Source organism: Pelophylax lessonae, assembly GCF_965119305.1.
Source record: "Pelophylax lessonae genome assembly, chromosome: 11".
Lineage (NCBI taxonomy): Eukaryota > Metazoa > Chordata > Amphibia > Anura > Ranidae > Pelophylax > Pelophylax lessonae.
In genome coordinates this window covers 72,570,009-72,595,273 of record NC_138778.1, presented here as the reverse complement: position 1 = coordinate 72,595,273, position 25,265 = coordinate 72,570,009, and the positions used below count along the sequence as shown (strand labels likewise).

The 25,265-nt window shown below is 43.2% G+C and overlaps 1 protein-coding gene across 10 annotated transcripts in view; it reads left to right on the top strand.

Annotated features, from left to right (window-relative positions):
* The window catches only part of SRCIN1 (SRC kinase signaling inhibitor 1), a gene marked incomplete at its 3' end in the record, with an annotated part of 894,005 nt that overhangs the window by 658,960 nt on the left and 209,780 nt on the right, over positions 1-25,265 (top strand). For all 10 annotated transcript variants that reach the window (XM_082272513.1, XM_082272514.1, XM_082272511.1 and 7 more), the window contains one exon: positions 9,778-10,607. In XM_082272513.1, the coding sequence (XP_082128639.1) occupies positions 9,778-10,607 (830 nt within the window). The remainder of the gene's footprint in view (positions 1-9,777; positions 10,608-25,265) is intronic.

The following is a 25,265-nucleotide window of genomic DNA, read 5'->3' as shown; positions in this document are numbered from 1 at the left end:
CATGCAAGATTTTGCCTCATGAGAAAAGTGAGGGATCAGCCCAGAATTACATAGGAGGAGCTTGTGAATGATCTCAAGGCAGTTGGGACCATGGTCACTAAACAAACCATTGGTAACACATTCTGCTGCCATGGATTGAAATCCTGCAGTGCCTGCAAGGTCACCCTCCTCAAGAAGGCACATGTACAGGCCCATCTGAAGTTTGCCAATCAACATCTAAATGAATCAGAGCAGGAATGGGAGAAAGTGTTGTGGCCAGATAAGACCAAAATTAGCTCAAACTCGACTCGCGGTACTTGGAGGAAGAAAAATGCTGAATATGACCCTAAAAACACCATCCCTACAGTGAAGCACTGAGTTGGAAACATTATGCTTTGGGGCTGTTTCTCTGCTAAAGGTACTGACCGACTTTGCTTCATTGAGGGACCGATGGACGGGGCGATGTATTGTAAAATATTGGATGAGAACCTTCTTCCCTCAGCAAGAACGCTGAAGATGGGTCGTAGCTGGGTCTTCCAGCATGACAGTGACCCAAAACATACCGCCAAGGCAACAAAGAAGTGGCTCTAGAAGAAGCACATGAAGGTCATAGAGTGGCCTAGCCAGTCTCCAGACCTTAATCCTATAGAAAAGTTATGGAAGGAACTTCAAGTTGCCAAGCAACAGCCAAGAAACCTTTAGGATTTAGAGAAGATCTGTAAAGAAGAGTGGACCAAAATCCCTCCTGAGATGTGTGCAAACCTGGTAGCTAACTACAAGAAACATCTTACTTCTGTGCTTGCCAACAAGGGTTTCTCCAGCAAATACTAAGTCATGTTTTGCTTGGGGATCAAATACTTATTTTACTCACTGAACTGCAATTCAATTTTATAGCATTTGTATTCTGTGTTTTTTTTCTGGATTTTTGGTTGATATTCTGTCTCTATCATTTAAAATACACCTCTGATCAAAATGATAGACCCTTAATTTCTTTGCAAGTGGGTAAGCTTACAAAATCTGCAGGGGATCAAATAGGTATTTCCCCCACTCGGAGAGAATCCAGGCAGGTATTTGGATGTTAAATCCTTTTCTTCAGAAGTAATGAATCTTACATAAAAGTGCTCCCCTGCCCTCTGTGATGATTTTAAAGTGACTTTAAAGTACTTCAATAATAAAGTGCTCCAAAAAAGTGTCCAGTGCTTCAAACACAAAATGCTTAGTCCTATGTTGCTTCTTATTCTTATGCAAAAAATCTCAATGTTCACAGGTGTTCCTCCCAATGTCACACACCACTCGTGTTCCACTAACTTCACATCAGAAAACTCACTGGAAATCCATGATCCTATGTTAGCCAATGGGTCATTAAGTGCTTGTTTTATTGAACCAATAAAATATCACTCTGGGGAAGTTGGTCACAAGTGATAGAAAGAAAGTAGCAGTAATAAAAATATTTTCTCTGTCTATATGAAGGAAAAAGAGGGGTATGATAAACAAGCAAGTAATGTTAACAACATTATATTAAATGTACCCCTGTGGCTAACCGAGACAGTGTTCAAAAAAAAAAAGACTAGAAAAACTTAATGTGAACAAATCACCAGGAACAGGTGGCTTATACCCAAGAGTCCTCAAGAACGTATACATTTTAAAGCCAGATTGTTATTCCTTATTTTTAAGAAACGCCTACTGACTGGAATGATGCAGCCGCTTAGCAAAAAGCAAATGTGGTACTGATTTTCCAAAAAAGGCCAACATATATGCGTGGGAATTACAGACCAGTCAGCCTAACATCAAAAGTATGTAAATTAGCAGAAGGAATACTAAGTGGATACTACTAACATTTATAGGTAATAACACCAGGGGTAGTTGATCTAGGGAATATCCGAATACCTCCTGGGAGATCAAGAATTGATATTTTTTCTCTTGCTGGTGCAAATTGGATCATGCTTTTTTTTTTGCCTTCCTCTGGGTCAACTGTGAGTATTAAATTGTGTTTATGCAGGTTTTCTATTTGTTTTTCTGTTGGTTGAACTAGATGGACCTTTGTCTTTTATTCAACCTGACACTGTGTACCTATTTAAAACCGCTGTGGACAATTTAGTAACCAGCAACTGTTGAGACAAATAACACATTGGTTAGGATTTTATAATATAGAACATAGAATATATAGTGCAGCAGGTCTGACTATGTCGTTTATAAAATGTAGCAGTCAGAACTATGTTACATAACCCACAGTGTTCAGCAGTCAAGAGTATGTAATGCACAATCTATAGTAGCTTAAAGAGTGCAACTGTCAGGACTATGTAATGTACACCATGTATACAGTGCAGGGGTAAGTGTGCAGGGGTCAGTACTATGTAATTGTACAGTACAGCTTGTAGAGTGCAACAGTCAGGAGTAAGTGCCCACATAAATTGGTGTTCTATGGTGGGAGACCCCTTAACATTGGTGTTCAGTGGTCTGGGTGGTACTATTTTGGTGGTCAACGTACCCCCTTAAATTAGTGGTCAGTGTGACCACTTATAACTGATGGTCTCATACCACTTCCTTCTGGCTCCTGGGACTTGTTAGTGAGCCTTGGCCGAACTGCACAGTGAAAGTTGAGTTGAGACACAACCTGCAAACAGCAGTGATGCCTTCACGAATTACCACTGCATGAAGGGTGAGCTGGGTGCCTGAAAATTCCCAAAGAATACACTCACTTAAACCCCCCCCCCCCCCCGACGGCCTTTTAACCTAGGTCTTAACTTCAGGAGGCAGGATGTCTTAACTTCATGTGATTGGCTGTCACAATGTTCACATGATCGGGAGCCTGTATGGTTCTCTGTAACAGCCCAATTATTGTGCTGGGAGCAGCCAGTGAGCACTCTTAGCACAGAATTTTCAGCCGCCATGTACACACGTGTGAGACATGTGTGCATTAAGGCCCACCCTTTCTGCTGCCACAGTATGTGTTATGTGGTCAGCAAGAGATTGGGGAGTGCAAAGCTGTGAATGCGTACATGTTCGATATATGTTGTAGAGTGGACCTGTCCTTGTGTATATGTTCTGTGTTTTATCCAGATCAGCTTGATCACTTCAAGTTATTCATTGTGTTTGTCTTCATTGTATTGTATATTATGTCCCTTTGTACTATAGTAATATTGATTTTTTTTTTCTCTTGCTCATTGCATACTGAAATGTACATTTAAGAAAATCTTCAGTAATGCTATTCATACAAACATCCATAAATCACATAAAAAAATATCTATTGCATATATATATTGCTGTTTTTTGATATTATAAAAAAACAGCTGGTAGGCAGTATGCAGCTTGCTTTCACATTTTGTGTACCATACGACTGTATTGATTTGTGCTGTACATTCAACACAGTACTCCAGTCTGTAGTTAATTCCAGATACTATTTGTGATTGGTTAAATACTATTGCCAAGATTGGCAAAAAAATTCAAAGCTGAACAAAGATTGTCTAAATACAAGAGGCATGTATTCTTTCCTGAATATTGGTGCCTTTTGTATATTTCTTCTATTGATGTGCAATAATCCTGCATAAAACAACTCCGACACTTTCCTATAATAAAGACTGGTCACTGCTGCTCTTTCTGCTATTGCAGGGTCACTCGTTTCATACCTATCCCCTTGTAGTTTTTTGTAGGCAGCCTATAGTAGGTGTAACTGTTGTGTCCCACCCACATCTTTGCTCTTTGCCCAGGCAATGTGCAGCTCATTGATGATGTTTCTACTAGTTTTAAAGGTACTATCTGGGTTTGCAAAAACATTTGTTGCACACGAAGTGGATTTATATTTTTATATATATATATATATATATTAAATCAAGTTTTTGTGCCCAGGGTGCAGCTTTAGGCCTCATTCACACATGCCTACCTATCAGGTTGGGGCAAGCAGCTGTGTCTATGCAGCTGCTGCATTTCTATAGACTTGAAAGAGCTGCCTGCATGCAGCACCTGGTGGCTCAAGCCACATAAACACACGGCCAGTTCTCAGACTTCGGGTCTTTGCATGTAAATGAGGACTAAATGGTATTCGTTTTTGTAGCAGACAAGCAAACTGAAATAATTGAATACATATTCATAATCTTAAAAAGCCACCATTGGGAGACATAATGTTTATAATGTTTCATCTGCACAATATAAACAGTGTCCCCTATAGAAATAAGAGCGGCAAAATGGAAAATCAGAGTTTTTTGTAATAAAGTTTTCATTGAAGGATATTAAACAGGTGGATAAGTAACAGACGTTCTTTCCAGGGTTGAGATTTTTCATGCTGTTTCTCACTAACAGTGTAACTAATGTTAAATTGACACTGAGAAACAGCATGAAAGTGGCAAGGGATGGACTAGAGAAAAACAAACAGGGAAGTTGTAGGAAAGGTAGTACAGAACCTTTCTGATGTTGGCAGTTAGTCATCGTAGATTGTTACCTGGTCTGCTTCTACTTTTTTTTAGGACAAACTGAAGATTTAGATAATAGCTATTAGATTGCTTCATGGTTCCATAGATATTGGTGCTGGGTGTCCACCTGAATTGTTGAAAGCAAGCCAGATAATCCAGATGTTTTAGAATTGAGAAGGTGCATTTTGTTATCCCTCATCACTTATGCCTAAACTTTGGGGGAAAGGAACACTATCTCCAGTATTTTGAGATCAGGCTTCTGTCCGTTCTTGCCATATTTAGAATGTTGAACCTTTTATATCTGAGAATTGAGCATGATGTGCATTGAAAGAGAACAATCCATGGGTCAAATAGAAGGGTCCATTATCTTCCATAAGTAGGGTAGGTAGGTAGATCAGAACATATCTTTCTAACACAGCATTTCGGATAGCTTGGATGGTATCTCAGAGATCTGCAGATCTGGTTGCCTCTAGTAATGCTCCAATGTGTTGGTTATTTCCCCTGTCCTTTTTGTCTTTCTACTGCTGAAACATGAAGTGGAAACATTTATTTGAGTCTGCTTGTAAATCTGTCCAGGCATCTGTCTGAGTAGCCTAGAATGATTCTACCTCTTCTGTGCAAGAGATGAAAGTGTTGGAATTCAAAATTAAAGAGTAACTCCACTTTCGTTGAGAGAAAAAAACATTCCCCTCTGGATGCTTTAAGTACGTTGCAAGGATTTTTAAACGTTGTTGCAGATTCCTACATTTTGTTATTCTGAAGAAATACTAGTGCGCTTGTGTTCATGTGCAAAGTGAATTTAATGGGAAGGATTTTTAATCAATCAGCTGCTGCATCTGCATGGATCTAATAGGCAAAGTGACCGTATCTGCATCCCTTTAGGCCTCATGCACACTGGACATGATCAAAACGCCAGTAGAAATCTGTAGCTGTAGAGTGAGTTTTTCAGTTTTTTTTTTTTTTTTGCAGTAGTGTTTTTCAGCTTTTAGCTTTTTTTAGCTGCAGCTTTTTTTTTAGCAAAACTATTTTCAGGTCTATAATACTGTATGCACTTTTCTTCTTAATCAGTGCCATCCTTGGATGTGCTGTGTTGATTGCACAGCCACCTTGTTTACTCTCCTATGCTTTCCACAGTGCTGATGACATCTCTAACGTTCTTATGATATTTTATGATGGCATCTCCATCATAAAGTATGCAAATCTTTTTCAGAAACCACGCTGGTGCCAATATTGTGCCTAAAATATTTTGTGCAGAGTAGAGACTCAACCTTGTGATAAAACCATAGTAAATACAAATACAAGAAAAACAAAGCCACGCTTGTGCAATGCAAAAATTAGTTAAATACACATTTAGTAAAATATAACATTAAAATATTATATAAATAAAGTCCACGAGGATAAGTGAGAAGTTAGTGAAGAAATCTTCTAAAAGCTCCGTTCACATCTAAGCATTTTTGGGTGATTTTCTTCTCTAAGCCTCAGCTCTAAAAACGCCCAACAAGACAAATCACATTTATTTCAATTGCCCTTGTTCACATCTGAGCATTCTGTCGCCTTAAGCAAAATGCCTGTCGTTCAAAAAGGTACATGAGCTTCTTTTTTGGCAGATTACAGGGTTTTGCGGTTTTTCATTGGTCACTTGTCAACTCAAAACGCCTGTACAAAAACGCTGCAAAAATGCTACAAAAGGGCAAGAAAAAAACGACTGTAAAAATAGCAACACCTAGATGTGAACGGAGCCTAAATCTCATTTGAAAGAGATCCAACACCAGCTGTGATCTAAACTTCTTCTGTGAATACCTCCACCTCTTGTAATAGGGTTGTTTACCAGATCTTATTGACCCTCTATCTCTAGAGAGATAAATCAAGCAACGATCATAACCATCTATGGGGTATTTCAGGTAGAGATGCACTCCAATGGGAACTGACCACCACTGCTTATCTCTAGACCGGCCACGTCGGATACCATGGACCAAGGTATGGAAGGAACGACGCTCCACTAGTGTAAAATCGTTCAACCATTTTATTAAAGTGATTAAAGTTGCACTTACACATGTAAATGATAAATACTCCAATCTGAACAGTGTTTTGCTGGTGTTCTGTTGATTACTGCAGATCGTCGGATAATGCCTCCAACGTTCTGTGCATGCATAGTAGTGATGTCACTCCAGCTGATCTGTCTTCCGGGGCACTGGCGCCCTTGCTGCGCAACCGCTATTTTTATAGATAAGTGGGATGACAAAGTCTCATTTTGATTCGCGGCCATATTGTTGGGTAACCAAGCAATACAATATACAATGGGAAAAATTAATTATTTTTTCCCCTGCAGATTTTGTAAGTTTTTCCACTTACAAAGAAATGAAGGGTCTATAGTTTTTATCATAGGTGTATTTTAAATGATAGAGATGCAATATCAACCAAAAATCCAGAAAAAAGCACATGATACAAATGTTATAAATTGAGTTGCAGTTCAGTGAGTAAAATAAGTATTTGATCCCCAAGCAACACATTATTTAGTACTTGGTGGAGAAACCCTTCTTGGCAAACACAGAGGTAAGACATTTCTTGTAGTTGGTTACCAGGTTTGCACACATCTCGGGAGGGATTTTGGTCCACTTCTTTACAGATCTTCTCTAAATCCTTAAGGTTTCTTGGCTGTCATTTAGCAACTCGACATTTCAGCTCCCTCCATACATTTTCTATAGGATTAAGGTCTGGAAGACCCATCCACAACTCATCTTCAGTGTTCAAGATTTTACAGTACACGGACCCTCAATGCGGCAAAGTCGGCCTGTACCTTTTAGCAGAGAAACCACCTCAAAGCATAATGTTTCCACCTACATGCTTGACTGTAGTGATGGTGTTCTTAGGGTCATAGTCAGCATTTTTCTTCCTCCAAAACTGATGAGTTGAGTTAATGCCAAAGCGCTCAATTTTGGTCTTATCTGACCATAGCACTTTCTCCCAAGGTTTGATGGTTATTTTGTATTTCTTCCATTCTCAAATAATCCCTCCAACAGTTGTCTCCTTTTCACCAAGCTTCTTTCTGATAGTTTTGTAGCCCATTCCAGCATTGTGCAGGTCCACAGTCTTGTCCCTAACTTCCTTTTGAAGCTCTTTGATCTTGCCCATGATGGTAAGGTTTGAATGAAAGAAAAAGATTCTGTGGACAAGTGTTTTTTTTTTTTACACATAACGCGTTGACGTTAGGAGCACCTTCTTAAATTGACAGTACTAATCTGTGTACCACATGAGCTCATGCTGTAGCCAGTCTGTGGGAGCCAGAATTATTGTTGGTTGGTAAGGGATTAACCACTTCAATACAGGGCAGTTACACCCACTTCCTGCCCAGGCCAATTTTCAGCTTTTAGTGCTGTTGCATTTTGAATGACAATTACGCAGTCTTGCAACACTGTACCTGAACCAAATTTGTCATTTTTTTCCCCACAAATAGAGCTTTCTTTTGGTGGTATTTGATCACCGCAAGGTTTTTTCATTTTTGCTACACAAATAAAAAAAGACAGAAAAGTTGGATATAAAAAAAAACTTTTTTTTTGTTTGTTATAAAATTTTGGAAATAGATACGTTTTTTCCTGCACTGATGAGGAGGCACTGATGCGGTGGCACTGATGGGGTGGCACTAATATGCAGCAATGATGGGCACTGATAGGCAGCACTGATAGGTAGCACTGATATGCAGCATTGGTGGGCACTGATGGGCACTGGTAGGCGGCACTGATGGGCACTGATAGGTTGCATTGATGGGCACTGATAAGCGACACTATTGAGCACTGATGGGCACTGATAGGCGGCACTGTTGGGCAATAATGGGCACTGGTGGGCGGCACTGATAGATGGCAATGATGTGCACTGGTGGGCAGCACTGATAGATGGCAATGGTGGGCAGCACTGAGGGGGAGGGCACCACTGGCAGGCTCCCTGAGCCCTGATTGCCATCCCTGGTGGCCATGGTGGGCATCCCTGGGGGTCATGGGTGGGCATCTCTGGTGGCTTTAGTGGCACCCCCCCATGGGTCTGCACTGGTAATCAATGCTCTGATTACCAGCACAGACCCACCCCCCCCCCTGTCAGGAGAGCCGCTGGTCACATGGTAAAGAGCCTACGTCAGATCAAGATCGGAGAGTGACACACCGCAGCACAGAGCGCATTATCCTCCACACCGTCATATGACGGCGGGTCAGGATAATGCAACCACCTTCCCGCCGTCAATTGCCTATAGCGCGGATGGGAAGTGGTTAAATACTTATTTTACTCACTGAACTGCAATTCTATGTATAACATTTGTGTCACGCGTTTTTTCTAAACATTGGTTTATATTCTGTCTCTATCATTTAAAATACACCTATGATAAAAATTATAGATCATTCATTTCAAGTGGGCACACTTACAAAATCTGCCCTGGATCAAATAAGTATTTTTCCCACTGTATATAACAATATAGCTGCAAATCAAAACGAGACTTGGTCATCCCGTAGTGCCGTAGCATGGCGCCCGTGCCCCGGAAGATGTCATTTGTGACGAAACATGTAGGGCGGTGCTGCATGCTGACGTCATCGCGTCCATACTGATCCCAGAAGCGCAGATGAATTGTTTGCTGGTGAAAAGACAGATTGGCATATTTATCATTTACATATGAAAGTGCAATTTTAATTATCTTCATAAAAGGGTTGAATGATTTTACACTTGTGGAGCATCTTTTTCCTTCCATACCCTAGTCCATGGCATCTGACGTGGCTGATCTGGAGATAAGCAGTGGTGGTCAGTTCCCATTGGAGTGCATCTCTACCTGCAATACCTCATAGATGGTTATCATCATTGCTCGATTCACCTTCCTAGAGATAGAGGGTCAATAGGATCTGGTAAGCACCCCTTTTACCAGAGATGGAGGTTTTCACAGAAGGAGTTTATATCACTGCTGGTATTGGATCTCTTTCAAAGAGTTTTAAGAAGATTTTTTCACTAACTTCTCACTTATCAACCTGGACTTTATTTATATAATAATTTATTGTTATGTTTCACTAAATATGTATTTAACTAATTTTTACATTGCACAAGTGCGGCCATCGTAAAATATGTCCTTACTCAATTCTAGTTCACAAAGATTTTATGTGCTGCTGTTTACAATTAGAAAATAAAACTTCCTAATTAAGGGACAGGGTTTTCCAGAGCTGATGCTCACTTTAAGAACAGCCACTCTTTGTCATGGCCAGACCATCCAACAATGAGAGTTTAAGATATAGATCTAAGATGTAGCTAGCACTACATCAAACTTTCATCTGTCTTCAGCATGAAACTACTGTGCTTTTTTTTTTTACATAATCAGTGCCCTGTTTCTGCCTGAATATTTGTTTCATCTGCTTTTTTTTTACAGCGTGAGATGATGTACAGTTCCAGAGACTCATCCCCAACTCGACGTTTGAACAATATGTCTCCTGCTCCCCACTTGGCTTCTGGTTCTCCTCCTCCTGTTCTCCAGTCCTCCTCTCCAGCACGTTCCCGCATGTCTTATAGTGGTGGGCGTCCGCCTTCTTATGCTGGAAGCCCTGTTCACCATAGCGACCGTATGTCTGGCCTTCCTCCGGCCCAAGGAGTCTCCCCTAGTCCTAGTGCTATCCTGGAAAGAAGGGATGTCAAACCTGATGAAGATCTCTCCAACAAGAATGTGGTGCTTGTAAAAAATGAGGGACTCTATTCAGATCCCTATGGAATGGTCCATGAGGGTAGACTTAGCATTACCTCTACTCAGTCCCTGGCTGGTTTGGGGGACCCTTTTTCATACCCTGGTGGCCTGTACAAGAGAGGTTCAGTCCGCTCTCTAAGCACTTATTCTGCTGCTGCTCTGCAAACTGATCTAGAAGATGGAATGTATAAACCCAACTCTCAGATTTATGGAGACACATATGGTCCTGGAATGGGTTTCCGTATTCCACCATCCTCCCCTCAGAAAGTAACAGATGGAAGAATGGTGGATGTGCAGCAGAATCAAGGTCCTCACAGCCCCTACTCAGGACCTTCCAGCCGCAACTCGCCTGTACGCCAGACCTTTCGCAAGGATTCCTCCTCTTCTGTTTTTATGGACAGCCCTGTTGGAAAACAGAGAAACCCAAGCTCTTCTTCAGGCACCAACGAAATTTTCTCTGGACCAGAACGGCCCTTGTCTGGGTTCAGCTCTCCAGTGCCTGCTAAGGAGTCAGAAACACGGTGAGAATACCTCTTTCCATTTAATTACTGGTAGTAATAGTAAAATAAAAATTTGCAGTGCAGCTAGAGGTGAAAGTACTGATATAATGTATTGATCTCAAGTGTTTCACCACTCCATGGGCCATTCATATGTAACAATCACTTTGATACTAAACATATCTTCATAAATAGCATTTATAACAAGTGAATTCTCCATAATTGTTGGCTATACAAAGGAGCAGAAAAAGGTAAATAATTACAAATAATCCCTCCTTGATATGATAAACTGTATGCATGTTAAAAATGAAAGGAACCTGCATGAGACAATTACATGGATTGTCTTTGTTGACCTTGTTCTAGAAGGACTGTTTTAGGTCAGTATTGAATTTCTGAGGATCAGACTGCAATCAACTAACTGTAGTCTTCATATTTCTTAAAACATTTTCTCAAAAAAATAAATAGATAACACTGCTTGATTCCTATAATCAGCACAAACTTCATATTTCTTTAAAGGCGTTGTACACTTTAACCGCTTGCCGACTGCTCACAGTATATTTACTGCGGCAGTCAGCCCCTCACAGGCAGAGCGACGTAGGTCTACGTCGCTAGCCTGTGAGGCTCTGGGGAGCGAGTGCGCGCCCGCGGACCCCCCCCGCGCGTGTGACCGGCGGACCCGATGTCCGCCGGTCACTCGGCAATCGTCGGGGGAGAGGGAGAAAGTCAGGCGGCTTGTGTAAACAAGCCACCTGTCATTCTCCTCGGTGTAAAAACACTGATCACACGGTTCTACAATGTAGAACCGTTGATCAGTGTCCCTACAGCTCAAGCCACAGCCAATCACAGTAAGAATCACGCCCCTAGGGACACACACAGTCCCTCCCTCTCAAATAAAGTTAACCCCTTCACTACCAGTGTATTTTTACAGTAACAGTGCATATGTATAGCACTGATTACTGTAGAAATGTCACTGGTAACCCCAAAAGTGTCAAAAATGTCAGTCAATGGTCCGATCTGTCCGCCGCAATGTCGCAGTACCGCAAAAAAAATCGCAGATCGCCGCCATTACGCGTTAAAAAAAAAAAAACAACAAAAATGACAAAAATCTTTCCCTTTGTTAGTAAACGCGATAACTTTTGCGCAAACCAATAAAAATACGCTTTTTGTGATTTTTTAATTTTTTTTTTTTTTTTTTTACCAAACATAGGTAGCATAAAACAAATTGGCCGAAAATGTTAAAAAATTTTGATTTTTACATTTTTTTGGGGGGGAATTTCATATAAAAAAAATGTGAAAAATATTGTTATTTTTGCAAAATTGTCGCTCTTTTTTTGTTTATAGCGCGTGATCAAAAAATCGCACAGGTGATCAAATACCACCAAAAGAAAGCTCTGTTTGTGGGAAAAAAAGGACGTCAAATTCGTTTAGGTACAGCGTTGCACGACCGCGCAATTGTCTGTTAAATTCACGCAGTGCCGAATCGCAAAATACCCCCTGGTCGTTTAGCAGCCAAATTCTCCGGGGCTTAAGTGGTTAAAATGTTGTTGTTTTAACAAGGAATTAGTGTAGTTCTGTTCCTTCCGGTGTTTTCCTTACCTTGTAATGATGGGCTCACATGTTGAGGCTGAAGTTTGTAGTGTCATGGCTGATGATCGATTCCCTTATGCCCATGGTTTGTTCAGCTAGCCTGTCCATAATCCCCAAAGGAACAGAATAACTTCCTGTTCCGGGTCACAGCGCCCAGTGTGCATACCTCCCAACGTTTTGAGATGGGAATGAGGGACACTTATTAGCAAAAGTATGTAGGCATAGGACATACCCCTGCCATGCCCCCTGAAAGGAGAAGTATACAAATAAAAATGATAGGTTAAGCCTACAAGTGCTTTTTTTTTTTCCACTGCTATTTCTTTATCCTGGCATTTGACATTCCAAATATAGCAATTTAGAGATTAGATGAAAGGTTTAGCACTGGTAAACACTTTTTGAAAGATAAATAGTGCAATTTATATACAACTATATAGATCAGACCAAAGTCAGGGACAAATGAGAAGGACAGAGGGACTGTGTATGTGTTGCCATCCACTCTGTGTAACATCACAAATGTGGGAGTGCTAATATAATAAAACAAAAAATCTTCCAACTGCCTGGTAAGCTTTTTGTGTGTCTGTGAATGCTCAGTCTGTTTGTGGCTATCTGATCTAATTAGGTCTCTCCTTCGCCGGCACTAAATTTACAGACCCGGGGATTGTGGGATATATAGTTTCTTCACATAAAGTGTCAGTTCTTAGTTTACAGACAGAGAACATGCATTTACCTTGTGCAGTGTCATGTCGCATGCCTCATGTTTCTACATAAACGGAAATTACTTGACGTAGGAATGTGAAAATTTGCTTTACTATAGATACAGGAAAACAAATGACACCATGGGGTTGATTTACTAAAGGCAAATAGTGCACTTTGTAAGTGCTGTTGCTACAGAGCTTAGTATATGAGGGGAATCTCTGCTGACTTCCATCACCCATCCATCCATGTGCAAGCAAAATGCTGTTTTTTAATTTTCCTTGCATGTGATTGGGTACTCTTTGAGAAGCAAAGCTTCCCATAATTTATTAAGCTCTGCAGCAAATGCACTTGCAAGGTGCACAGGCTATTTGCCTTTAGTAAATCAATGACACTACATGCTTAATGCACATCTTATGAAGGTAAAAAACACAAGAGGCTAGGAAGGTTTAAAATGCCTTTAAGTTTTTACATGCCTAACAAGCTGATTCCTTTGGCAGATGTATTTGCCCATATATGCACAGTCAGACTTACTGTACACTGAAGGAAGTTTAAAACTTTGTTAGACGTTCACCAAATTCAATATGTAGGAGTTGATTTTCCAAAGACAAAGAGTCCTTCACTTTACATGGTAAGTTGCACTTTGAAAATAAATTTGCCCCAGAGCTTAGTAAATGTGGTAAAGATTTACTTTCTAAAGAGTACCCAATTAACCGCTTGCCGACCGCCGCAAGTAAATTTACTGCGGCGGTCAGCCCCTGCCAGGCAGTGTGACGTTAATTAACGTCACTAGCCTGGGAGGGTCTGGGGAGCGAGCGCGTGCCGCCGGAGGCGCGCTCCCGCTCGGTCACGGACCCCCCCCCCCGCGCGTGTGACCGGCGGACCCGATGTCCGCCGCTCACTCGGCGATCGTCGGGGGAGAGGGAGAAAGTCAGGCAGCTAGTGTAAACAAGCTGCCTGTCATTCTCCTCGGTGTTAAAACACTGATCAGACAGATCTACTATGTAGATCTGTTGATCAGTGTCCTTTCACCTCAAGCCACAGCCAATCACAGTAGAAAGCACGCCCCTAGGGACACACACAGCCCCTCCCTCCCAAATAAAGTTAACCCCTTCACTACCAGTGTATTTTTACAGTAACCGTGCATATATATATAGCACTGATTACTGTAGAAATGTCACTGGTAACCCCAAAAGTGTCAAAAATTTCAGTCAAGGGTCCGATCTGTCCGCCGCAATGTCGCAGTACCGCAAAAAAAATCGCAGATCGCCGCCATTACGCGTTAAAAAAAAAAAAAACAACAAAAACGACAAAAATCTTTCCCTTTGTTAGTAAACGCGATAACTTTTGCGCAAACCAATAAAAATACGCTTTTTGCGATTTTTTTTTTTTACCAAACATAGGTAGGATAAAACAAATTGGCCGAAAATGTTAAAAATTTTGATTTTTACATTTTTTTTTGGGGAATTTCATCTAAAAAAAATGTGAAAAATATTGTTATTTTTGCAAAATTTACGCTCTTTTTTTGTTTATAGCGCAAAAAGTAAAAATCGCACAGGTGATCAAATACCACCAAAAGAAAGCTCTGTTTGTGGGAAAAAAAGGACGTCAAATTCGTTTAGGTACAGCGTTGCATGACCGCGCAATTGTCCGTTAAAGTCACGCAGTGCCGAATCGCAAAATACCCCCTGGTCGTTTAGCAGGAAAATCCTCCGGGGCTTAAGTGGTTAAATGCAAGTAAATATATATACACTGTATTTACAGTATCTCACAAAAGTGAGTACACCCCTCAAATTTTTGTAACTATTTTATTATATCTTTTCATGTGACAACACTGAAGAAGTGAACTTTGCTACAATGTAAAGTAGTGAGTGTACAGCTTGTTTAAAGAGGAAGTAAACCCTCCTCTGCAAGTTGTACTTATAGGTAAGCCTATGATAAGGCTTACCTATAGGTACTGTAAATAGGTCTCATAAACATGTACCGTTTAGGAGATATTTACCTTACATGCAGCCAGTGACGTCACTGGCGCATGCGCTCTGAAGGAACGGCTGCTCGTGCCGTTCCTTCAGAGTTCCGTGCTGTGACCGTTGGCTCCCGCGTGCGGGAGTGACGTGACCGCGGCTCCGGCCAATCAGATGGCCGGATGCCGCGATCCCGGAAGACAGGCGACTGGACATGTCACCCGTCATAGAGGTAAGCGGGCGGCACGGCGGGGGCTCGTTCTAAGGTAAGTATTTCATAATGAGCTTGTATGCAATGCATACTAGCTCATTATTTGTTTCTCTTTCAGGGTGAAGAAAAAAAAAATATGTGGGTTTACAACCTCTTTTAACAGTGTAAATTTGCTGCCCTCTCAAAATAACTCAACACACAGCCATTAATGTCTAAACCGCTGGCAACAAAAGTGAGTACACCCCTAACTGAAAATGTCCCAATTGGGCCCAATTAGCCATTTTCCCTCCCCGATGTCATGTGACTCGTTAGTGTTACAAGGTCTCAGATGTGAATGGGGAGCAGGTGTGTTAAATTTGGTGTTATCGCTTTCCCTCTCTCATACTGGTCACTGGAAGTTTAACATGGCACATCATGGCAAAGAACTCTCTGAGGATCTAAAAAAAAATGTTGCTCTACATAAAAATGGCCTAGGCTATAAGAAGATTGCCAAGACCCGGAAACTGAGCTGCAGCACGGTGGCCAAGACCATACAGCGGTTTAACAGGACAGGTTCTACTCAGAACAGGCCTCGCCATGGTCGACCAAAGAAGTTGACTGCACTGCTCAGCGTCATATCCAGAGGTTGTCTTTGGGAAATAGACGTATGATTGCTGCCGGCATTGGTGCAGAGTTTGAAGGGGTGGGGGGGTCAGCCTGTCAGTGCTCAGACCATATGCTGCAAACTGCATCAAATTGGTCTGAATGGCTGTCCCAGAAGGAAGCCTCTTCTAAAGATGATGCACAAGAAAGCCCACAAACTGTTTTCTGAAGACAAGCAGACTAAGAACATGGATTACTGAAACCATGTCTTGTGGTCTAATGAGACCAAGCTAAACCTATGTGGTTCAGATGGTGTCAAGTGTGTGAGGCGGAAACCATGTGAGGAGTACAAAGAGAAGTCTGTCTTGCCTACAGTCAAGCATGGTGGTGGGAGTGTCATGGTCTGGAGCTGCATGAGTGCTGCCGGCACTGGGGAGCTACAGTTCATTTAGGGAACCATGAATGCCAAACATGTACTGTGACATACTGAAGCAGAGCATGATCCCCTCCCTTTGGAGACTGGGCCGCAGGGCAGTATTCCAACATAACGGCCCCAAACACACCTCCACGATGACCACTGCCTTGCTAAAGAAGCTGGGGGTAAGGGTGATGGACTGGCCAAGCATGTTTCCAGACTTAAACACTATTGAGAATCTGTGGGGCATCCTCAAAGAGAAGGTGGTGGCGCGCAAGGTCTCTAACATCCACCAGCTCCGTGATGTCGTCATGGAGGAGTGGAAGAGGACTCCAGTGGCAACCTCTGAAGCTCTGGTGAACTCAATGCCCAAGAGGGTTAAGGCAGTGCTGGAAAGTAATAGCGGCCACACAAAATATTGACATTTTGGGCCCAATTTGGACATTTTGACTTGGGGGTGTACTCACTTTTGTTGCAAGCGGTTTAGACATTAATGGCGGTGTGTTGAGTTATTTTGAGGGGACAGCAAATTTACACTGTTATACAAGCTGTACACTCACTGTTATTCCTTCAGTGTGGTCACATTAAAAGATATAATAAAATATTTACAAAAATGTCTTGTGAGATACTGTGTGTGTGTGTGTATATATATATATATATATATATATATATATATATATATATATAAACAAAACCGGCAAATAAATATAAGCCTATGTCAGTTTGCTAATTTTTAACCAATGTGCTGTTCAACCCTGATATACAGTGGGTACGGAAATTATTCAGACCCCCTTAAATGTTTCACTCTTTGTTATATTGCAGCCATTTGCTAAAATCATTTAAGTTCATTCTTCTTCCTCATGAATGTACACATAGCACCCCATACTGACAGAAAAACACAGAATTGTTGACATTGTTGCAGATTTATTAAAAAAGAAAAACTGAAATATCACATGGTCCTAAGTATTCAGACCCTTTGCTGTGACACTCATATATTTAACTCAGGTGCTTTCCATTTCTTCTGATCATCCTTGAGATGGTTCTACACCTTCATTTGAGTCCAGCTGTGTTTGATTATACTGATTGGACTTGATTAGGAAAGCCACACACCTGTCTATATAAAACCTTCCAGATCACAATGCATGTCAGAGCAAATGAGAATCATGAGGTCAAAGGAACTGCCTGAAGAGCTCAGAGACAGAATTGTGGCAAGGCACAGATCTGGCCAAGGTTACAAAAAGATTTCTGCTGCACTTAAGGTTCCTAAGAGCACAGTGGCCTCCATAATCCTCAAATGGAAGACGTTTGGGACGACCAGAACCCTTCCTAGAGCTGGCCGTCCGGCCAAACTGAGCTATCGGGGGAGAAGAGCCTTGGTGAGAGAGGTAAAGAAGAACCCAAAGATCACTGTGGCTGAGCTCCAGAGATGCAGTCAGGAGATGGGAGAAAATTGTAGAAAGTCAACCATCATTGCAGCCCTCCACCAGTCGGGGCTTTATGGCAGAGTGGCCCGACGGAAGCCTCTCCTCAGTGTAAGACACATGAAAGCCCGCATGGAGTTTGCTAAAAAACACCTGAAGGACTCCAAGATGGTGAGAAATAAGATTCTCTGGTCTGATGAGACCAAAATAGAACTTTCTCTGTCGCTCATTGACAGACGTAGTCCTTGTTGATTAATAACAACTCGGGTTATACTGCCCTCTACAGGAGTAGGACTAGACAGGAAAGAAAACGTTCTGGCCACACCCTAGGGGCAGTCCCAGAGGGTATATCCTCTCACTTCCTGCTACAGCAAATCCAGTTTTTTTCTGTCTAGTTAGGAGTAAGGACCTAGATTCCTTGCTAGGATCTTCGGTCCTGGCAAGATTTTTTTTTAGAAATACTTTTTTTAGACAGCTTTTTTTTCTCCAGTGTTCCTGTGAGATCTTCAAGCAAGTACGCTGAAACTGGGCAACGGGCTGGATGTTGAGATCCAGTGGTCACCCCAGTTCAGCCTACGAGCGCGTGCAGGCCATAGCTCAGCGCTGGGTCGGCCGCGACATAGTCCCACTGGACGGGGACTGACCCTGCGAGTTAAACGTCTCGCCTGGACGCCAATGACCAACAGAGTCACGGCGTCCGTATTGGTCGACAGCCCCCCCACCCCGGTGGAGAGGGGTTCTGTCAGGAGTTGGCGCCCGCCTGGTTCCGGTATGGTGAGTAGAATGTTCCCCCTCTCCCCCTGTCGGGTTGTTGGTGGACGCGGGCCCCTCTCTGGGATGGTCGGACACTCGGTTTTCTGGGTCTCCCCTCTATCCTATAACAGGTCACAGATCCCCCAATTTGAGTGTGATTTTTGTGAATAGAAACCAGGAGGCTTGGTTTGGGAGCTGACTATCTAAAGTCACTATATGACTGTAAGGGTGACTGAAGTCAGTGGCAGACTACTAAAAGGCATTACTATTGAGGTATAGAGGTATCCTACCTGTCTAGTGTGTACACAGGCCGATGCCTATGCTTGAGTTACTGCAGCCACAGATCGCCATCCCTCCAGAAAGCCGGTCACTTCCAGGCCGAGGCACTTCCGCAGGCCGCACAGGCCGAATGCACACATCCCGCAGGCCGCTTGCAAGCCGCCGCTATCCTACACAGGCCGCCGCCATTTTCCTGCAGATCGCACGAGGCCGCCATATTGGCGTAGCCTCGTGTCTCCAGCATGGGGGCGGCCATGTTTGAGGTGACCTAACACCTCGTGGAGTAATTGGGAGGCGCCGGAAGGCGTGTAAAGGGGCGGAGCCGCCTCCTTGGCCCAGGGAAAGCAAGCCAAAGACTTCCTGTCTGTAACAGACAGTGCTGGAAGCAGGTTGATAAGAAACTTCTGTGCATCAGGTGAGCCTTGGGGTCTCTCTCTCTCTTTCTGAGGGGTCCAAGCAGGTAGACTGAGGGGCGCTACTGTGCTGGGGGACTAAGTTTAAAAAAAAAAAAAAAAATGTTTTTTTTTTGCAATTAATTTTTTTGTGTTTGCTGGCAAGTGTCTTGTTACATGAACCCTGCCACTCATGTATCCCCACCTGATCCCCTCGGGGTGGCCGCAGGACCCTCCAGTACCCCACTTGTGATGATGCATTATCAGCAGTTTTGGAGTCTTTGGTACCCCGGGTGGAGGTAGCCTGTGAGGGACGGGGGTCGCTTTTCTTGACTACCCCTATGTCATCTGATACTTCAGATACGGATTCTGAGCTGGTCATTGCCGGGAAACCTTGAATATTGAGGTTACACCGGCAGAGGTAGCTGAGACTCCTATTCCTTTTTTGGTACTAGCAAACCTACCAAAATGGTGAAGGGTTTCCCTTGCCCAAATGGGGTCTTCCATAAACGAGCCCCTGCTATTTCCAAACGCATTGCTAGGCGCTATCATTTTGAGGAATCCCTCATTACAAAGATGGACGGTACCACCAATAGTGGACTCACCGATTTCCAGACTAAATAAAGCCACTGTTATCTCGTTGGATTGACAGAATGGGCCCCACCCATCTCTAGGGTGGGGTGACGTCTTCACCGGTTTTCGGATCCAGGGCTTTCCAGAATCCCGGATAAAGGGGTTCGCAAGGTCATATGGTCGGGATACAAGATCGAGTTTCGATCACTTCCACCGGTGCGATTCTTCCCTTCCAATATTCGACATCCCCGGGTTGCTTAAAAAGCTTTGCGGGGAACAGCTTGATGCAACAAGCAGTGGTAGTTCTCATTCCTTGGAAGAGTTCTAGTCGAACCATAGGCGTGCGCACAGGGTGTGCCGGGTGTGCCCGGGCACACCCTAATCGCCTAGGGCACATTAGCATTATCGCTCTGTTTGCCAGTGAGGGGATGGGAAAGATCTCCCTCGGACCTGCTCTGCCATAAGAGAAGTGCCACACACTTCTATTTCACTTTGCCAGCAGGGAGAGTAATGTATCGGGGCCATGTACATGTAGGCAAACACATGCATGTGTATTTAAACTTTGGGCTGCACACCCTAATGCAATAGGCTGCGCACACCTATGAGTCGAACCTGTTCACAATGCCCAGGAAAAAGGGCTAGGTGCGTCCAATTCTGGTCTTGGAAGAGATGGAGTCCATCCATACAGTGGTGGCCTCCCTGCATCAGGGGGATTCCTGGCATCCATAGACATTTAGGATGCCTATCTTCATATCCCCATCTTTGCAGGACATCAGCGTTTTCCTTGCTTTTCCCAAAGATCATCCCTGGTTCCCACCAGGAGACTGAACTATCTGGGCCTAATTTTGGATACATCCTTGGCAAGAGTGTTTCTCCAGGCGGAGAAACTCCAGAAGATTCAGTCAATGATTCGGATGTTGCTGTCCGTCAACTGGCTGGGATTGATGGTCGCCTCCTTAGAGGCAGTACCGTTTGCCCAGTCTCATACCCAAATTCTCCAAAGAGGAGATTCTTCTCATATGAAATCGGAATCCCGATTCCCTGGACAATCGGATCCGATTGAGCGAGCAGACCAGGGAGGCTCTGGTCTGGTGGCTTCGGTCTCCGATGCTCAGCCAGGGGAAGTCATTTCTTCTGATAAATTCCAGGTTACCGATAAAGGTGTTGGAACTGAGAGCGATCAGACTTTGTCTGATTTACTGGACCGAGCAGCTCCAGGGCAGTCCGGTTCGGATCCAATCGGACTATGCCACGGTCATGACTTATATCAATCACCAAGAGTGCCCTGGCGGCCATAGAAGTGGCCAACATTCTTTATTGGGGGAACAGTTGTTCCAGTTCTCTCCACGATATTTATCACGGGGGTGGACAGGCAGATTATTTCAGCCGTCAGAATCTGGATCAAGAGGAATAGTCTCTTCATCCAGAGGTATTTCACCAGCTGTCTCTTCATTGGGGCACCCCGGATATGGATCTGTTGGCAGGTTGGCTCAACAGGGCTCGCGCCCGCGATCCTCTAGCGGACGCAGCAGACGCGCTGAGCGCCCCGTAGGGGAAGTATCAGCTACTGTATGTCTTCCCCCCTCTCAAGTTACTGCTGAGATTTCTCCACAGGATAGAGGTGGAGGGAACTCCAGTTATCCTGGTAATTCCGGGCTGGCCTCGTCAAGCCGGGTACGCCGACTTGGGCAGGCTAGACTTCTTCTCAGGGAGGATCTGCGGTCTCAAGGACCGATCTTCCATCGTGCTTTACAGTCGCTGGTTTTAACGGCCTGGCCATTGAGACCCAGGTTCTGAAGGACAAGGGGTTGTCAGCTTCAGTTATTCCTACTCTAATTAAAGCAAGGAAAGCGACTTCTAACAAATTCTATTATCGCACATGGAAGACTTATATTGCGTGGTGTGAATCGTTGGGATTTCCCCCACGTACCTATTTGGTGACCCGAATTTTGGCTTTTCTGCAAAAGGGGGTTGAGCAGAAACTATCCTTGAGCACTATCAAGGGTCAGGTTTTCAGCGTTAGCAATCTTCTTTCAGAAGCCGCTGGCTACTCATTCCTTGGTGCGGAATTTCATCCAGGGGGTGCGGCACTTAGCTCCGCCAGTGCGCGCGCCCTTACCGCCCTGGGATCTTAATTTGGTTTTGTCGGTTCTGCAGAAACCTCCCTTTTAAAAGATCAGGGAGATTCCCTTGCTTACATTATCCCAGAAGGTGGCCTTCTTGGTGGCTATCACTTCTGCACGCAGGGTGTCAGAACTGGCTGCATTATCATGCCATTCCCCATACCTAGTGGTTCATAGGGATAAGGTAGTTCTTCATCCGAAGCCATCCTTTCTTCCTAGGGTGGTTTCAGATTTTCATCTGAATGAAGATATTGTGCTACCTTCCTTGTGTCCTAAGCCCAATCATCCTCAGGAATGTGCGTTGCATTCCTTGGATGTAGTTTGGGCAATCAGGGTATACCTGAAGACTACGGAATCGTTCCGTAAAACGGATTCACTTTTTGGGATCACGGATGGCTCCAGAAAGGGGTTGCCTGCGTCTGCCGCGACTATCTCCAAATGGATTAGACAGACGGTGGTACAGGCTTATTCTATGTAAGGGTCGGAATCCTCCGTTCCCTGTTAAGGCGCACTCTATTCGGGCGCTCAGTACTTCCTGGGCCTACCGCCATCAGGCGTCAGGGGTCCAGGTTTTCAAGGCAATTACTTGATCGTCGGTTCATACCTTTTACAAAATTTTATAAAGTTGATGTGATGGCATCGTCGGATGCCTCATTTGGCCGCAAGGTTTTGCAGGCCGCAATTTGAGGAGACCGTTGGTCTACCTCGAGGGTTTGTTGGGTTTTTTCACTTAGGTCTCATCTTTTTGCTCGATGAGTCCTTGATGCTTCTGGTTGGCTCCGGTTGGGCCTTCTGGATTTTGATTTCTGTTATCCCACCCCTCATTTGTGGCACTGCTTTGGGACGTCCCAAGTTGTTATTAATCAACGAGGACTACGTCTGTCAATGAGCGACAGAGAAAAATTGATTTTTGTAAAATCTTACCGTAAAATCCTTTTCTCTTAAGCTCATTGACAGACGTAGTACCCGCCCCTCTGTTTTTGAGTTGGGTTGGGTTAAATTCTCTAAACACTGCTTTGTGACATAACTGATTTGCTGTAGCAGGAAGTGAGAGGATATACCCTCTGGGACTGCCCCTAGGGTGTGGCCAGAACGTTTTCTTTCCTGTCTAGTCCTACTCCTGTAGAGGGCAGTATAACCCGAGTTGTTATTAATCAACGAGGACTACGTCTGTCAATGAGCTTAAGAGAAAAGGATTTTACGGTAAGATTTTACAAAAATCAATTTTTTTGGCCTTCATTCTAAGCGGTATGTGTGGAGAAAACCAGGCACTGCTCATCACCTGTCCAATACAGTCCCAACAGTGAAGCATGGTGGTGGCAGCATCATGCTGTGGGGGTGTTTTTCAGCTGCAGGGACAGGACGACTGGTTGCAATCGAGGGAAAGATGAATGCCGCCAAGTACAGGGATATCCTGGACAAAAACCTTCTCCAGAGTGCTCTGGACCTCAGACTGGGCCGAAGGTTTACCTTCCAACAAGACAATGACCCTAAGCACACAGCTAAAATAACGAAGGAGTGGCTTCACAACAACTCCGTGACTGTTCTTGAATGGCCCAGCCAGAGCCCTGACTTAAACCCAATTGAGCATCTCTGGAGAGACCTAAAAATGGCTGTCCACCAACGTTTACCATCCAACCTGACAGTACTGGAGAGGATCTGCAAGGAGGAATGGCAGAGGATCCCCAAATCCAGGTGTGAAAGACTTGTTGCATCTTTCCCAAAAAGACTCCTGGCTGTATTAGATCAAAAGGGGGCTTCTACTAAATACTGAGCAAAGGGTCTGAATACTTAGGACCATGTGATATTTCAGTTTTTCTTTTTTAATAAATCTGCAACAATGTCAACAATTCTGTGTTTTTCTGTCAGTATGGGGTGCTATGTGTACATTCATGAGGAAGAAGAATGAACTTAAATGATTTTAGCAAATGGCTGCAATATAACAGAGTGAAAAATTTAAGGGGGTCTGAATACTTTCCGTACCCACTGTACCAGGTAGTTTGTGCAATGTTCAGATGTGACCTTGGATTCAAAGCAGACATTTTCCAATAATGTGTAGTGCCAAAAGTGAATGAACAACAATAAAATGTGAATACTGTGTTATAAATGGACAACACATTAAAATAAAGTCCTAAAAAGTGCTAAAGCGGAAAAAATGTATATACACAAGTCCAATCTTGAATGAAAGTCAGCAATAAAGAACCAATCTAGTGAAAAATATAGATTTAAATGCACCGTCCCATGATGGGATCAGCAACATAAACTTATTGGTGAAAGTACATAGTTCAGTGCACAGATGTGCACAAAAAATTGGTGGTGACTTGAAAAGTGAAGAAGTTATCCAATACAGTGCTCCATAATCAACCACTGCACCCCTGTGAAACTGACACTCAACTGAAAAGCTGGCTGTCATTACAGCAGCAAACACGCACTCAGTGTAGATCCGCCATCAGTTGTGAGGAAGGCTGTTCAGCAACTCGCACCATCCAGATGTAGCTGTGGTAAATAAAGCTCACCAGGAGCCAAATGATGTCTCCATAGTGTAGTATTTATTGGATGTGTATGTTAAAAGCCAAAAATAAATGAATCCTAAAACCATATGACAATGAGTGCCACTAATGACCTGGTATCAGATAGTGGCCTGACATCAGCAATAGTGTCTCCTCCCTCCTGGATGAGTGAATTCAGTGACCCACATAGCTGCAGACACAGGAGGAATGTATGTCCAGACAGCCCTTTCATTTGTACCTACAGTTTCGGCAATCTTTCTTTTCACTGCAGCCCTCCCTAATATAAAGCCTCGTACACACGATCAGATTATAGGACAAATTTTCTTCCATTTTATGTTGCATGCTAGTCTTATATCGAAAGTGAAGAGGATACTTTCATACGAAAATTCTCGTACAACAGAATTCAACTTCAGAAGTGATGTAATGTAATGTAATGTGTTGAATTGTTTTGTATGTATTCTTTCATTTCCGAGCATGCGTAGTCTTGCTCTTATGATTTTTTTTTTTGGACAAAAACTATTAATTAAACGAAAATCGTGCGCTGTGTTTACGTAGGATAAAAATATTCTAGCCTGCACATTCGGTTTTTGTCGTCCGAAAATTCGTAATCGGCTGTCGAAAGCACTATACTAACGATCCGAAAATCATCAGATCGTTCGTCTGACAAAATTTTACTTCCAATTATCTTAGTGTGTACTGGCCTTTAGATTGCCCTACAAAATGTGAATATACCTGTTCCCAAGGTCTATCTCAGGCACTCTTCATTTTATTGTTATACAAAATACTTTTGATGCTCCTCACACAGGAGATTATCATTCATATGTGGAAAAATGGGTCCCCATCATTCTATCCCTTTAACACTTTGGGACAAAATTTGGAGCACAGCTTCTAGATCATCCCTATGAGTAATGTATCAGGAAAACATTTCTAAGGTCCTTTATGTTGTGATATAAAACTCTGGGGATACTACTTACTTACAATCCACTGGTGTCAGAGGTTTGCTGGAGATGTAGATGAGACAAAGGCACACTCTGTGTGTTTTGGCAGTGCACTCAAATTCAACCATTTTGGGTTTCTGTTATGCAGATCCTAAGACAAATCTTAGATTCCTCTCTACCCTTAGATCCTCTGCACTATCTCCTGGGATTGCCCTTTTCATGTATCTCTAAACACTCAAAA